General features: G+C 46.1%; 1 protein-coding gene across 1 annotated transcript in view; it reads right to left on the minus strand.

Moving 5' to 3' along the window:
- Positions 1-15,079, minus strand: part of KCNB1 (potassium voltage-gated channel subfamily B member 1) — a 105,472-nt gene extending 90,393 nt beyond the window's left edge. Inside the window, exons 1-2 of the mRNA XM_085241398.1 lie at positions 14,464-15,079; positions 12,665-13,330 (exon numbers count right to left, since the gene is read on the minus strand). Coding sequence (XP_085097524.1) covers positions 12,665-13,231 — 567 coding nt within the window. The 5' untranslated portion in view covers positions 13,232-13,330; positions 14,464-15,079. The remainder of the gene's footprint in view (positions 1-12,664; positions 13,331-14,463) is intronic.
- Positions 15,080-15,617: the final 538 nt, after the last annotated feature.

Raw genomic sequence — 15,617 nt, forward strand, 5'->3', positions numbered from 1 at the left:
CAAAATCCTTGTTAATGTACCAACATATAGCTCCAAAAATCTCAATTCTCTGTTTGATTCCCAGAAGAAAATGGTTGAAATAATCCATATTCATTAGAGTTTTTAATCCCTCACATGCCAGAATTCAGCAGGCTGCTAATGAAGAAGACAATTATACAGCACTTCAGAGGAGGGAAAAAAAGCCCATCAGAACAGGTGCAAAGGCTGGAGCACTGCCATATTTGCTCTCTGTGCTTTAGCACAGCACATCATTATTTTACTTAAAATGTATTGAAACATCCCAACAGTTTAAAGCATCAGTATGAAAGGGAAAGAGGTGACATTTAAGATTAATCATTAGCTGTTGACCACCTAAGACACTAAATCAAAAAGACGACAGCTGGCCAAGCTAAGCTTCATCTGTATTCCTTCTAAAGAACACAAGCACAAATGATGCTCTATCAGCAGAACAGCAGAAAGGCAGATTGTGTTTGTTTGGCCCCTTGAATTAGGGCTGAAAGTACAGAGTGAAGAAATGATGCCCAAGGGATTTATGTTCTACCAAGACCAGCTTGGGAAAAGTGAAGATTTTCTGTCAATGCAGATTTGTTTCAGAGGCACAAGAGAGAAAATGCCCTTCAGGATTTTGTGCAGGAATGCTCTGATGTACCAACACCATCCAGCTCCTGCCCAACAGACCATCACCTCTCATCTTGGCACTTTCTGCTCATCTTACCTACCTGGGTGAGAGCATACACACCAGAGAGGGACAGTGCTACAAGGCTGAATTTGAGAGCACTGAGCTAAGCTGTGGTTCACCCAACGCACCAGAACCACTTTGAGAAAGACAGCAGCATGGAGATCAAGGTGAAGGATGCTTATTGGATCAAAAGGGTTTTAAGAGGGGTTTGCAATGTCCTTTTGATGCAAAAGATCATTTTATGGGTAGGAAGAGAGAGCATATGTACCAGGGTTATGGCTCATTCCCCTGAAAAAAACACTAAGGAAATACTCCAGATAATAACAAGGGATTAAATGACAGCACAGGCTTAGCGGTGCAAAACTGTTTAAGGACTTGATAGAAAAGGAAAAAGTGAATAAAATTAGGAGGAGGCTCAGTACTTCATTTCCCCTAAGATATAAGTTAATGTATTACTGATAGAAAGGATCTGATATTCTGACCATTTAGACACACAACTGCACCTTGTGCAATGATACATCTAATTTGCACACAATTATCCTGTTTTTCCACATGCAGATTGAGTAATTGCTTGCATAAACTGCAAGGTACATTTGCATATTCCAACCACCTGATTTGCATGCTAAATCACAGCAAATATGTGTACAAACTAACTGTTCATCTTGCTTTGTGCACGCACATATTTGCCTGGGCCTACACAAATCACAGATTACACCTGTGTGGAAAATATCAGCAACAAATTCACCTACCAACACCAACTCAGATCTCGTGGGTGGTCACTTCTGAATTGCGTTAGGATTAGTTTATAGCAATAAAACCTCTGATGCAACAGGCTTAGGTAAATCAAGCAGGGACAGCCAAAACAGCAACTTTCTCTCTCTGTCTGCACTGCTTACTGTTACAAAGATCACCACCTGTGATGAGCAGGCAGGTTGAGTCCCCACCAACCTTCCCAGCCTGGCACCCAACCAGTGGCTGGGATCCCAATTTAAGTGTGCCAGCAGTGGTGAGAGACGCCCTGCATGGTGCCTCCATAGTGACATCTGCCTGACCCACACACTGCGAGCACTCAAAACAAAATCAATGGGGCCAACAGGGACTGATGCACTCATTTAGCTCTGCTTTACTGAGCAACACAGCTTACACCTAGACCAAGCCCAGAGCACAGATCCAGTTGGCCAAAGCAATAAAGATGTTTCACTGCCAAAGAAAGAGAAACGTGTGTTCTGTTTCCTCACTCTTTCTCTAAGCATCCATTGCTGCCTACTTCCTGAGATGGGACACTAAGTTTGGGGGTACCTTTGGTCATACTGACCTGTCAAGAAAAGGGCCAATCTGATTACGTGATTAACAGTTATGGAAAGTAAAGCCCATATCATTCAAGAACAGTTTTTGTTTTCTCTGTAAAATATATTTATGGCTTGCTTTGGGGTAGCATGCATGAGCTGTGAGTCAGGACAATATTGCACTTAGTGGCATATAAACACAGAACAAAAGATGGAACTTCCTACAAAGAGTTTATGAATTCAGTAAATTACCTCTATAACTCCTGGAAGTGGTATTCTCCATGCCCAAGTTATCTGGACCACAAAGCAAGTTTCTCAGAAGTTAGTGCAAACTAAGAAGTATTTCACAGCCACTTTACAAGAAGCTCTTAAGAGCATCTTTAAAAATAACTACTAAGTCAAGAGGGTTTCATTCATGGTCATTCATAACCAGAAACCTGAGCAAATTTGTTCTTTAGCTTAATGAACATGCAAAAATAATGGAATGATACCTGCCCCAGTATTCAGCAGAGACAAACGAGAGGCCAGGCATCACTTTAGTGAGACCTCATGCATTTGTCTAGCATGATGGATGTCTCATTTCAGCAGGTAGAATTTATATGTTGAACTTGGCTTTGGCCAAGGCTGCAGGTATTGAATGAGATCATCCCCTGGGTTGCTGGAAGTCTAAAGTTACTCCTATAGAATAACAGTGTATGCAAACACAGACAGAACACAAATGCGTCAGTTAGCAGAACGAGCCCTGATAACCAACACAATCTAGAATGCAGCACAGCTTGTGTCTAGTGGAGGTATCTCTTATCAGCACAAAGTGCCCTGTTGTGTTCTCCTGAACCTCACACAGACTTGGTGTCAGCATACAGACAGCGCTGGGTCTGCTGGCACCCTGGGCAGTAGGAAGGTCTTGCTCCTAAAACACTCCTATTTGACAAGAACAGCTTCAGTCAAGGCAGGGCTTGGAAATGAGCAAAGGAAATTAATCATACAATCTATACCTCATCTCTTTAAATTTAGCTTGAAGAGTCAAAGTAGCAATAAATAGTAACTGGCATCCCTGGAATCAGACACCAAGCCCACAACTTTGCCAAACTAAACCAAAAGTGCATGCCAGTCATAATGTTTGGCATCTCCTCCAAAAGGCAAACCCAGGGGCTGAGCCCTCTGAGATCTCTTGTGGTACCAAAGGATCTTCAGCATTCCTGGGAACAGAGTCCACATCACCTACTACACAGATACTCTCTTAATACACCATAGAAAAGAGCAGGAGCTCTGAAAAACAGAACTGCTGTTATGTGTGCCTTCCCTCCTCATAGTAACAGGTAACAAACCTAAAAGCCTTGGCTCTCCGCAGCTAAATGCTGCAAAACCTGCTGAGATCCACCAGACTTCTACCTGACAAAGATTAGAGGCTAAGAATAACCATGGGTTGACTAACCGAGTTTAATTCTGCTCACTGGCAGCAAGCAAGAGGTACATCCATAAAGGGAGGGAGAACTGCTGCCATAACACTGGCATTTATTTATTTTTAATCTCTACTTTAGCCTAACAAAAACTATTCTTCCTGAAAACAAACCCATTATGATGCCAGTCAGGTTGGCTGCAGGCAGTGGTCCCCACAGCTCCAGATGCTGTACCTTTCCAGGCCAAGTTTGCTCTTTCCTCTATCTGAAAGATTTGTTTATTTACTGTTATTTCTGCATTGTTATATTTAAGTGTTGATTGATAATAAGAGCTACTGCACCAGACAGTCATGAGGATTACCTAATTAATGTTTGTGAAGCGCTAAGATCCTCAGATGAAAGGAGCTAAGAAATGCAAAGTATAATTATTATGCATTATTAATAAACTTCTGGCACACTGACAGGAGAACACTTTTTTTTTCCTATTCTTTTCTAAAAACACTTTCATGCTACAGAAGATAGATTTGCCAAAAATCTACAAATTAGCAAATGAGGAGTAAAAGCTCCCCATCTCCCTATGAAGATTTTAAGCAGTGAGGCTGAGACATCCCCCTTTGCTCACGATTTCAGATTTCTGATCCTACTGCGGGGATGCCTGATGGATGTTGTGTTTTGTCAATGTGAGATCCAGGCACAGACAGGTGCATGGGTGTGTGTTCTGTGCCGCTGATTTCCCTTGTTGAGCTGACACCCGGGTTTGAGAGCAGGCAGGACGTGGGGTGGTGAGCTGAGGCCACCCTCCATCACTGCAGTGCCAACGCCTTGGGGCCATGTCACAGAGCGGTCACAGCCAGAATATTGTTGGACCAGAATAGCTGCAAACTTCAGCAAAAAGCAAAACTACACACAGATTATGTCATGCCAGGGAGAGACTTGTGAATGGGCTAAAGGGGAATGTTCATAACAGTGAGTCTCATGGCCTTGAGGCCATGCAGAGGTTGAATGTCAACCTGGAGGTGGCACAGGGCAGGGAGGGGACACTGAACTGCTCCCAGAGAGCAGCAGACCAAAGGATTTCTCCTCTGCAAAAATCCACTGAAAGCTGTAGGGGCTGGAGAAGTGCTGGAGCCCTGAGTTGGGAAGAGAGAACTAGGGACAGCCTAAGTGATTCTATGGGGAAAAAGACTGTCAATGCCCTGAAGACCTCAGTCCTTGTAAGCCACATCGAATGCTTCTTGACTGCTGCCTAAAATGTGATGAAGGAGCTCCCAAAGCAAGGAAAAGCCCAAGTTCTGGCCAGCTACTGTCCTGCACATCCTGCTGCTAAAAAGGCAGCACTTGCTTTGTCTTAGGAGATATGACTGCTGCAGAGAAATGTTTGACTTGTTTGTTATATTTGCTGTGTTTGTCCAAGAGGCCTTGTTGGGTCTTAGGGGTAACTGGAAGCTAGCATTTTCCTCGTCTGGGGTACAAAGGAACTTCCATATGGAAGGTAATTTCAAATATGTATACGTATAAATATATATACTGTACTGGATTTGACAATACCATTTCACAATACAATTATATACACAGCCTAATATTTGCACTCTATTACTGCATAGCACAGTTTAACAGAATCCCCTTCTCACAGTCAGAATAGCATCAGAAAATGCCCTTGTGTAGACTTTGTGCTTTTGGATCTTATGGAGAAAATCCAATTTTTTCTGTAACCACTCAATCCTTAAACATATCAAAGTTTTTCAGGACCTTCCTATCAGAGTGGGCTCCTTTAGGAGACCGCAGGACAGCTGGACCCTCCTCTCTGCCATGGGAGCACACAGTGTCTTTGGGTGCTGGGAAGCCAGGGTCCCCTCCAGCTCTGCCCCCACCTTTCCTCTGACCTTGGGCTCTTCTCACCTCTTCACTTTAAGATGGGGATAATACACATATCACAGGTTTGTCCTGGCCTTAAGTAATCCATCTTTTCAAAGCACTTTGAGAGCTTTGCTTGATGAGCACAGACATTATAATACTCATCTGCTCCCATTACATTCAATAGAAGTTTCACCCCATAGAGGAGCTTCTAGCATTGCAGGACCTAGACATAAGTGTGCCTGTGATACTTGAATGCTAGCATTTTGGTAGGCACTACACAGAGTGAATACAAAGGTACAATACTTGTGTAGAGATGCTTGAAAGTCTCATAGACTTACTGTAGAATGAGTATAATTTTTTCATTAAAAATTAGAACAAGACCTCACCAATTCCTGCTGGTAAACAATGCTTGGCTTGTGCCAGGCTGCAAAGGGGACAAGAGAGACCTCAGGCAGCAGACAGAAATCAGAAAGCAGTCACACTTAGGGGGAAGCTTACTGCAAGATTTGCTTCTGCTGTACAGAGTAACTGAGCAACAGGAGGTGAGAGTGCAGATATTGCCTCCGGGACTGAACCCAGAGGAAGGTGATCCTAAGGATAAAGGGAGACAAAGCTAAAGCAGCTCAGGCAGGAAAGTGCTAAGTAATAGGGCGTGGGACAGGGATCTCTGAGCTCTTGCCAGTCCATAGGTGTGTGACACGGAGCTACGAGGTACTGATTCACCCACCCAGCTCTTGAAGCAGTTTTGCTCCCTCAGGCAGCAGCAGAACTTCATGCCTCATTCAAATAAGCCCTTGCTGAAGTCAGACTCCAGACTCAGGAAACAAATGGGGCAGATCATGGTAACATCATCTCCAATCTCCTTCTGCCTTAATGCAGGAAAGGTGACAATGTGTAGATTCTTTGGCCAAAACTAATATTAGTGTCTTGCTTCACATTCACTGCCACACTGAGTCTTTTCTGTTGCTGCCAGATATCTCCATGGAGTAAATCATACTGACTGTGTTTATTGTAAGAACTAAGTGATCAGCTGTGAACTTTCTTTGACATAAATATTTTGCCATTAGTAGTGACAAATAGCAACACTGCTGTTGTAAAAGTACCATTGGGTTGGTCCTCTCTGTGGGGGCTTCACATTGAGAGAAATCAGAAGGAAAGTGTGGTCTGCAGGATCAAGAGGAACAGAGAACTAAAAGCACCCCTTTCCCTCCCTCAAGCTGATGGCAAGGACACTTATCCCATTGCATAAGACTGTTAAACAAAGAAAATGTTTTATAAAATGAAATAACTGATTTTTCACACAGCTGTAGAGCACCTCTGCATGGCCAGCTCCAACGTCTGGCCCACAGCTTTGCTTGCAATGCAGCAACTGAAACTGCACTCACAGTTTGTGAGCATTACCTCACACTGCATTTCCTGCAGCCCAGGCCCAGCACTTTTCTTCAGAATCTTTATTCCTAAGACTCCACAGTTACAGATGAACAAAACACGGATTTGCCGTTCTTGCAAGATTTCCTACATTTTTGACTGATGTTGGCACCTTCAATCATATCTGCACACAGGCTGAGCAACTGAGAGGATGGGAGAACGCTGAGCAGCAAGGCGAATGAATCTCAGACAGATTTTTTGAAAGGTACAAATGAGAGCTGGTGCTTTAAAAATAGCATTGACTGTACTTCTACAGAACACATCCTCTGAGGAATTCATTCTGAGCACAGCAGCTTGTCACTCCCCTCCTGAGGCAGGCGTTCTCATACAGATGTGGATACCCAGGCTCAAAGAACCACAATGTGGTCCAGGCTCTCCTAGCATAAAGTCAGAGATGAGTTAAAAATCCAAGGATGTGCCTACATATCTGTTTACGCACACTATACTTCATGGTACGTGCATCAAAAGGGCTACTAGGCATAACAATTTTAACTATCCTTTTTAAAAACACTTCAGAGACTGCAAATCTACAGGTCTGTATTGTAAGCTGCTGAACCCAAAATAGTAAGACAGCAAGTGACGGGCAGCTGTCTGCCTACATCCAGTGCTGCTCCAGTAAGAAGTCTGGAGAAAGAATCACACTTGATAGGTGAGGGCCCAACCTGGAGAGCTTAGAATATGCTTGTTGTTGGCAGATGTATGCCAGAAAATAGCATGAGGTGTCGCATTAGGGATGTGGGAGACTGAGAAGCCAATATCGTGGCACCTCCTTGCTTGCAAGCCCTGTAGCAGAGATTCTTTAAAGCCAACAAGAATGAAAGGACACAATTACTGAGCTGGCAAGAGTAACATTTTTCCCCTGAATTGAGGGCTTAGGGAGGCTGTAGTGGAGTTCTGGGACCTGATGGCACAGCAATGCCTTGTGGAAAGGTCATTGGTGAGATACTGCAGGGAGCCAACTGTAGGAATTAGGGCTCCCCAGGCAAAAGACATAAGAAGCTCACTGGAAGGACAAGTGCCCAGAAAGGAGCCGCAGGATGAAATGAAACTGATACAGAGCAGCAATTGTTTGTACATCCACAGGACAGTGCTGTGCTAGAAACCCAGCGATAAGCTATAGACCAAAGAGGCAAATCCCTGAGCCCATGGGGAAGGCTTTGGATTGAGGCTTTGCTTTTGAAGATCTCCAAAAGCAGAAGTTTACTTTGGATGAAGGAGAATATTCTCCTATATATAACAGAACAGCCCAGGCAGTAGCTGTAGCAGAAAAATGAAGTACAGAGCTGCAAGCAAAATACGGGCAATCCAGGTTTAACTGCCAAAGTCAACACCTGCCCTGTGATGGGAGCCCTAGAGACAGGAGGCATCGCTAAGGCATGACCCTTACAACTAGGGAGAGGGGTTTCCTCTGCTGAATGCTTAATTCAGGCGGGTTTCTAGAGATGAATGAAAACTGCATGCCATAAGGGAGGGCCAGGAATAGAAAGCCCATGTGGGGGAAGAATGCTCTAGATGTAGCGAATACATCTCCAAGAGTTTTTATCATTCTTATTTTGTCCCTACTATCAACAATAATAAGGAAGGAGCTTACAGAACAGCCTTTTCAATCCCTAAGCAATGCATCCAGTGATTAGGAGCAGAGAGCAGTGGGCAGCTTGAGAAAAGCTGTTCAACAAATGTAGAGGCATGCATAATAAGATTACTGAATTGGAGTTGCATGTTTTCAAGGATAAACGTGATATTACTGCACTGGCAAAGACATAGTAGGAACAAGGTGAAAGATGAGAAATAGCCTGCCAGAGCTGTGGGACTGCTGCAGCTGAGCTCCCAACAGGCCAGGAGCAAGGGAGAAGTGGAGACAATGAAGAGAAGCAACTCCCCAGGAGCAGAGAGGAAGAACATATCCTACTTGACATGCAGATATGCAGAGCAGGTCTTTGCAAAGTGGGTGATGTCATCATGTTTTTCTCAGCCTTCAGGACAGCAAGAGAAAAATAGATTGCATAGGAGTCTACAAGACAAGTAGGCTTTTCCCCCTGCTCCCCCCTCAGCAAAACTAATTGCTCAAATATTGATCAGGAAAATAATTTGAAATGGCTTAAAGAAGGAAGGACTTCTTTTCCTCCTCAGAGGCAAAAAGGGTAATGTTCTTGCAGAGCTGCTGGAAAGATCCATGTGTTCAGAAGATTTCCAATACTATATGAGCTAATTAAGGCGTTGAGTTGGTCTGGTTTGTTCTTTTGCTCATACAGGAAAGCAAACAACTGAAGTTTGAGATTTTTCAGAATGCCCTGAAGCCTGACTGGATTTACAACCGTGCTGGCTGTCCCAGGGGGCAAGAGTGCCCCACCAGGCAGACAAAACCACAGGTCCTAACTAGTGCAATTAGTGAGAACAGCAGCTAAGACAGGGACTTTTACTCTGGAAATCTGGATTGTGGCAGGCAGAAACCAGAAGCCTAGGTTTAGCCTTAATGAGGGAAAGCACAGTGAAGATAAAAAACCCCCAGCTGCAGGACTGCTAGTCACTGCTGCCCTAACACAGACACTAAGTCCTGAGAAAAAGCAGCAGTTGTTTGGCTTCTGGAGAGATGTTTTTCTTTCCTGTGAAAGATACAAAGGAAAAAAATCCATCTAACAAAATGTAATAACTATCTCAGAAAATATCTGCACCTCATCTTCATCTGGAAGAAATCTAGACAGAAGTGAGTACCAGGAAGTCCTTCATTGTTACAAATGTGTTTTGTGATTAAACCAAAGCACAGAAGGAATGTTATTGAGGGAAAAACAAACAAAAACCTTGAAGCAGATTGAAAAAAATGGTAAAATAAAAATAAAAAAGCAAGAACATGCAAAGACAACAATCACAGGAAGAGGAGGAAGCACTCACAAAGATTTCAGTGAATATTTCTCAGGGATATATGGGAAGCAGGAGAAACTGATCCTTTAGAGTATCTTGCAAGGTTAGAAAGAGAGAAATGAAAAAATGTACCAAACAAATGTCAATTAAATGAAATATCTTCAAATATATGTTTATTTTTTGCTTTGAGAAGGAGTTTCTAGTGCTGAGTTTTGTGCATGAATTTTCCCCACTGGGTGAAGTGAGCCCAGCAGTGCATCAAAGTAAAGCTGACTGCAAGGTGAGATGATTCATGTGTCTGTTGAAAGGGTGCAGGGTGGGTCATAAGGTGCCAATTCTAGGGCTTCAGCTGCTGCCTGGTTCTTCATCTCAAGGCTCTCAAGGAATGTGCATTATGAAGTCTATCAAAGCATTCTCTTTGGTTATATATGAGATGTAACATTGGATCTAAATCATCACTTGCCAGGAGGTGGTTAGTTTAAAAGTCAGATTAATTAGTCAAAAGATATGTCTAAATCCCCTCTAGATAATGGAACAATATATACAAATAACATATAAAGGGCAGGGGGATTCATCTTTCCTTATTTTAACGTCTTTTTCCACTCTGAAGTACATCATGTATGATTCCTTTTTAAAACAAACAAGCAAAGAAATCCCACACTCTCAGAATTTTAATGGTTCCAGTATGATCATGAGGAGTTCTGCAGTATACTGTTATGGAGGAGCCTGGTTAGATATTAGCAAGAAAATCTGTCTAGGAGTTGGACTACATCGCATGGCTTCTTAGGACTCCGTGTTTAGTTTAGAGATAAATAAGCATTTGTAGTCATTTTCTAGATTCCTTATAGAGAACATGAAGGGAGCCTGTACCTGCTACATTTAAATGGAAAAAAAAACAAAAACAAACAAAAACAAAACCAAAAAACTTTTGCATTGAGTGGCACAAGTCTGGAGAAAAAAAATAAGCAAAAAGAAAATAATCTGGAGGAACATCTGTGCTAGGTTATTCAGTGACAGTCATTAAACCTCAGAAGAGTTTATTTCATTCCCTTCCTACAGAAAGGGTTTTAGCTCCCAGACCTGGCAAAGCAAATCAAATGTAGGAGATAGAAGTTCCTGGAGACCCATAACCTCAGCAATACTTCTCCACTGAACAGACAGCTTCTGGCCAAATTCTCTGAGCTACCAGGCAGAGGCTCAGATTTAGAAAATGCAACCTGGGCACAGCTGGTCAGGTCAGATAGTGGGTCAGACTGCCAAGTCTCTCTCTGCTCTCTTCCATCAGAAGATGAAGATTGTGTTCAGCCTATTCAATATGTGGAATGAATTCTCATGAAAGTGATCAAAACAAAGGGTGTACTCTGTCAGGAGAGAAAAGCTTTCCACCAGCAGGAAGAAAAATAGGCAAAGAATAGGTTTACCAGCTCTTCTGTCCCTGCCTGGTTAGCTAATTGTTCATCACGCTTATTTGCTTTGCTACACTTGAAATGGGTAGAAATCTGTGTTTGAGAACTGCTGAAGTATTTGAGGTCTGAGAACACAGAGCAACCATTTTCATTACAGTAACCAAGTCACAGAATGGTAGCTTTAAATGGGAAGGATAATAATACATTACAGATTCACTTTCAATTAATCCAGAGCCTGCAATGCTGAATGCACTTAGTCCGTGAATTTTCTCAGAAAATGAAGCTAGAGTGTATTTCACTTATAAATCACAAAAGACAGTTATTTGGCAAGAACGACCCCCTGCTCATATACTATAAATCATGAACATCAACAGTCTCTAATGGATTTTGAGTCAGTGCCACATACAGCAAAGCCCGGGGCCTGTGTTTCAGGATTCCAGGACTGTGCCAAAGAAGCCTTATAAATGATTAATGGATTCAGCACAGTGTCTTCTCTGCCATTGGAGAGAAAAAGACATTCGGGGCTCCGTTTGTCATTAAAAAAGTGATAATCAGTTCAGCAGCAGACCATGGCTCTCCCTTTCCCTGCCAGAATAAACCATTTAGCTCCAGACTTAATAAAATCCCTCCCCAAAACTTCACACATGTTCTTCATTCATGGTGTGCAACACTGCAGTAAGAGAAAGACATGAAAACAGACTTTTTCTTTCCCTAAGCAACCCTCCAAATCCAGACTTCCGAGGGGACAGAGTTGGGGTTCGCACTTGGAAATGTATGTTCAACATGGGGTTACATTACATAGGTGGCTGGGGCCTCTTTCTACTTGGTTATCAGAACACAGACAATACAAGTTTTGGTCCCTTCTGCTCAGTCACTCATGCTTTCCAGTTATCCATCCCGCAGTTTTCAATCTCTCTCCCTTTACTTTTATCCCCATGGTTACTGAATCACTGTGTTCACAGAGGTTTTCCTCACTAAAGAATGTGACTAACATGAGACAGCTAAATTATCAGAGCCAACTCCAATATTGGAAGATAAGATCCTTGTTAGGAAAAACCAAACGCTTTCAAATAGATCTGTTGCACTGGCACCAACTTCAGAGTAAGCAGTGCTTCAACTATTGACAGAGACAGAGCTGCAGAAGCACTGTACATGGAGACCTAAAATAGTCTGGAATCAGGTAAATGATGAAATTTAAATGCTAGCTTTAGCAGACCTGCAGCTTAGAAATACGTGATACAAATACTTGAGATGTATTTTACAAAAAAAAAAAAAAGTAACCCCTAGAAGGGAACCCATTATTTCCTGATAAGACCTGGCTCTAGGAGTTCAAGTAGATTTCCTCTTTTAAGAAATAGTTTGGCTGAGCAGTAGGATACAGATGTTTTACGCCCCAAGAAATCTCTGTTACACAATGCATCAAGACAGACTATCAAAAACCAAGTCTACTAAACTCCAGCCACAGCAACCAGCATATGCTGACCCAGGGGTCACTGGAGCTGTTCTCACACTGTCCAGTCTAGGCTGTCCTCAGGGCAGAGCAAACTGAATCTCTTCCAAACCACCGAAAATATATACATTAAGCCTCATTCACACTTGGGAAGTCTCTCTCTCCTGTACTCATAGCATCTATTGAGCCACAATTGCCAAGACCCTAAAGCAAGGGTAGCAAGTTGACACCTCAGGTAAGCATCATCAGAGTCATGAGCCAGCATACACAAGACTTAAGAAGAAATGTGGAAGTCTTACCTTGGCCGCTACAGAGGAGTTGGGCTTCTCCAGGAGGTCCCAGAGCTTTTTCCTTTTGTCAGCGCAGCAAGTGTTATCAAATTCCTCCCCTTCCCTTTCCCTCAATGTCTCAGCTTCTCTTTTCAGCTCCTCATTCATCTGCTCCTTCTTCTGATGGTAGCGGGCCTGGCAGCAGGACTCCAGGTAGATCTCATCCACCCCCCAGTAGTCCAGCTCTTGGCTGAAGGACAAGGCGCACATCTCCTCCATCATGTGCAGCTTGCCAGTACGGTAGAAGTTCAAGATTGAGGTGAATGCCCCGGGGTGCCTGTCAAAGAAGTACTCATTCTCCTCCAGGTTGTAGTCATCACAGATCTCCATGAGGGAGTCGTGTGTGTTGCAGTCTCTAAGCTTACCCAGTCTGGTCCGTGGCAACCTGTCCAAGGTCCGCCAGAGAACCTCGTGGGCCAGCCCCCCCACATTGAGCTTGACCCTGCGGGAGCAGGCCTTGCTCCTGACGATCTCCATGGGGTCCGGAGGCAAAGAGGTAGTAGAGCGAGATCCATGCTTATTCATCCCCAGAGGCATCGCTGGTCCCCCTCAGGTGGATGCTCCAAGGTGCGGTGTGGGGCAGGGTGCGCGGGGGGCCGGCTCTCCTCACCTCTCCTTCCCCTCCATGCCCCAGAGCTGCAAGAGAAGCCAACCATGGGTCCCTACCCGCTGACCTCCGCTCCCGCGGGCCGCCTGCCCGCCGGCCTTATCCCTGCCCGGGGCAGCCCGGCCCCGCTAATCTGCTCAGGGGGAGGCGGCGGCGCTGTCCGCCCTCGCGGTGCTGAACCGCGCTCCGCGCCCCGCTCGGGCAGGCGGCCTCGGGCAGGCGCTGTCCGCGCCCGCGGTGCTGAAGGCCGCCCGCTCCCACGTGGCGGAGCGGCGGCTACCGCCGAGCTCCCCCGGGCGGCGGCCGGGTGCTGCCCTCTCTCCCGGTGGATCCCAGACTCTGCCCGGGAGGGTTGTCTGTACACCTCGTCTAGAGAGCTAAGGAGGCTGGGCACGGCTTCAGCAGCCTCCTCTGGCAAAGGGCTGGCTGGGAGCTGCTGACTTAAAAGGAGCTCCCGAGAGCACCGCTCGGCGCTGCTCCCCAAAAGGCGCCCGGCTGTCAGCCACGGCTGCGCTGGTACGTTGTTTCCCATCCCGGAGCGACCGGACAGGAGCGCGCCGGCCCCACCACCGACAGTCCCCGAATGCCGTTCCCTCGCGCAACGGGGCCCTGCTGGACAGCAGGCATAATACCCCGGGTGCCCCCACGACCCACCCGGGCAACTTTCCCCCGCTCTGCCCGGCCGTGGAGGCGGCAGGTAGGAGCAGAGGCTTTTATAACTCCAGCCTTGAAAATTTCACCGAGGAAAGCTCTGTGAACGAGAAAGAGGTAGTATTTCCAGTCACTCTAACGACGCACTCTACCTCTCTGGGCTATCCAGGGACGCCTCCCCATACCCCACGCAGCCCTCTGCATAACAGGAAAATCAACGAAAATGGGAATAAGAACCACCCCCGAGCCTTCCTTGCAAAGCCAGTGCCTTATAACAGCCCCAAGCACTGTTGCTTACACAAGATGGCACGAAGAGAAATCTCGGCGCAGAAAGGAACGGCTTTCTCCCTGCTCATCCGGCACGGCGCCGGGGCTCGGCCCCTCTCCCCATCGATCTCGGTGCCCCCACGCCGATAGTGAAACCCCGACGCTGCCTTCAGCCCTTCCCCGGGGCCGCTCCCGGCCGCAGCCCCACGCGGGAGAAAGCTCCGCTCTCCCGGCCCGAACCTACCTCCTCCTGCTGGCTCCCAGCGAGGCGGCGCGGGGCTGTGCGGGACCGAGGGCGGCTACATCGTGCGTCGGGGCGGGTAGCCGGGATGGCCCCGCTCGCATCCCCCCGCGGGCAGCCTCGAGGCGGAGGGATGGCGGCCGCGCTCCCGTCTGGCCACGGAGTCCGGGGGGCGGGGGGAAGGGAAGCGAGGTAAATCGGATCCCTCGGCAGGAAGCTTTCCAAGGCCTTCCTTCGGCTGCGGCTCCTCGCTCCTGCCTGCCGTCAACTCCGAAGCCGCATCTGCCCCCTTCCCCCACCCTTCTCTTGGAGAAGACACAAAGGAAAGCTTCGGTACTTCCTTCTGCTGCCTCAAAACGGAGATCAACAAGTCTAGTCTGAACCTCCAGCTTTTCCCTGCAATTCTGTCCCGGAGTTGTTTGGAGTGAATTGGAAGTTGGGGGTGGAAGAGAGGAAGGCAGCTCCACCGTGAGCTGGGATGCAGCATTGCAGGGAAGGTTAACGCTTTCCTGACCTGGCCCCGCTGCCCCGAGGCTGATTTACAGCGAGTGAAGCGCCTGGACCAGATCTAACATCGAGAGGAGAGCTGCAGCATCCTTCCGTAGCAGTAGCACTCTTCCCACCATCCTCCAGCTCCCGGTGGTATCATCCGTGAAAGCGGGAGCAGGGATTGGTGCCAGGAGAAAAACGACAAGCAGAGTGTGCTGATAAGCCCAGCAGGGCTGTTATGGCTTTCTAGGCCCTGCTTGCTGAGCTAGGAGCAGCTGAGCTCTGTGAAGCTGCACATCTTCGTGCAAGGAGTGAGTCAGGCCATCACACTCGCACTAGCAACCTCTCATCAAAGGGAAAGCCTGCACTTAGAATTGTTACATGTATTTGCAGATAGAGATGGGAGGAATAATAACAGATTTCTGATCTGATCTCTATGTAATAGAGCATCTGCTAACCAGAAAAATACAGCATCCAAAGTATCCTTTTAGCACTCTGTTCTCTTTCCCCTCCAACAGGGGAAAATGGGTCTCAGCAGGAGCCTGTACCTTCATTAGCATTACTTAATGGGTACATTAGCACCACTTAATGCAGCTCACCTGCTTAGGCAGGTGTAGCAGAGGTACACAGCTCTGCTCGTTAGCCTTTTCTCCCCTTTGCATTTATTG

Source organism: Meleagris gallopavo, chromosome 22 (genome assembly GCF_905368555.1).
Source record: "Meleagris gallopavo chromosome 22, MGAL_WU_HG_1.1, whole genome shotgun sequence".
Taxonomy (NCBI): domain Eukaryota; kingdom Metazoa; phylum Chordata; class Aves; order Galliformes; family Phasianidae; genus Meleagris; species Meleagris gallopavo.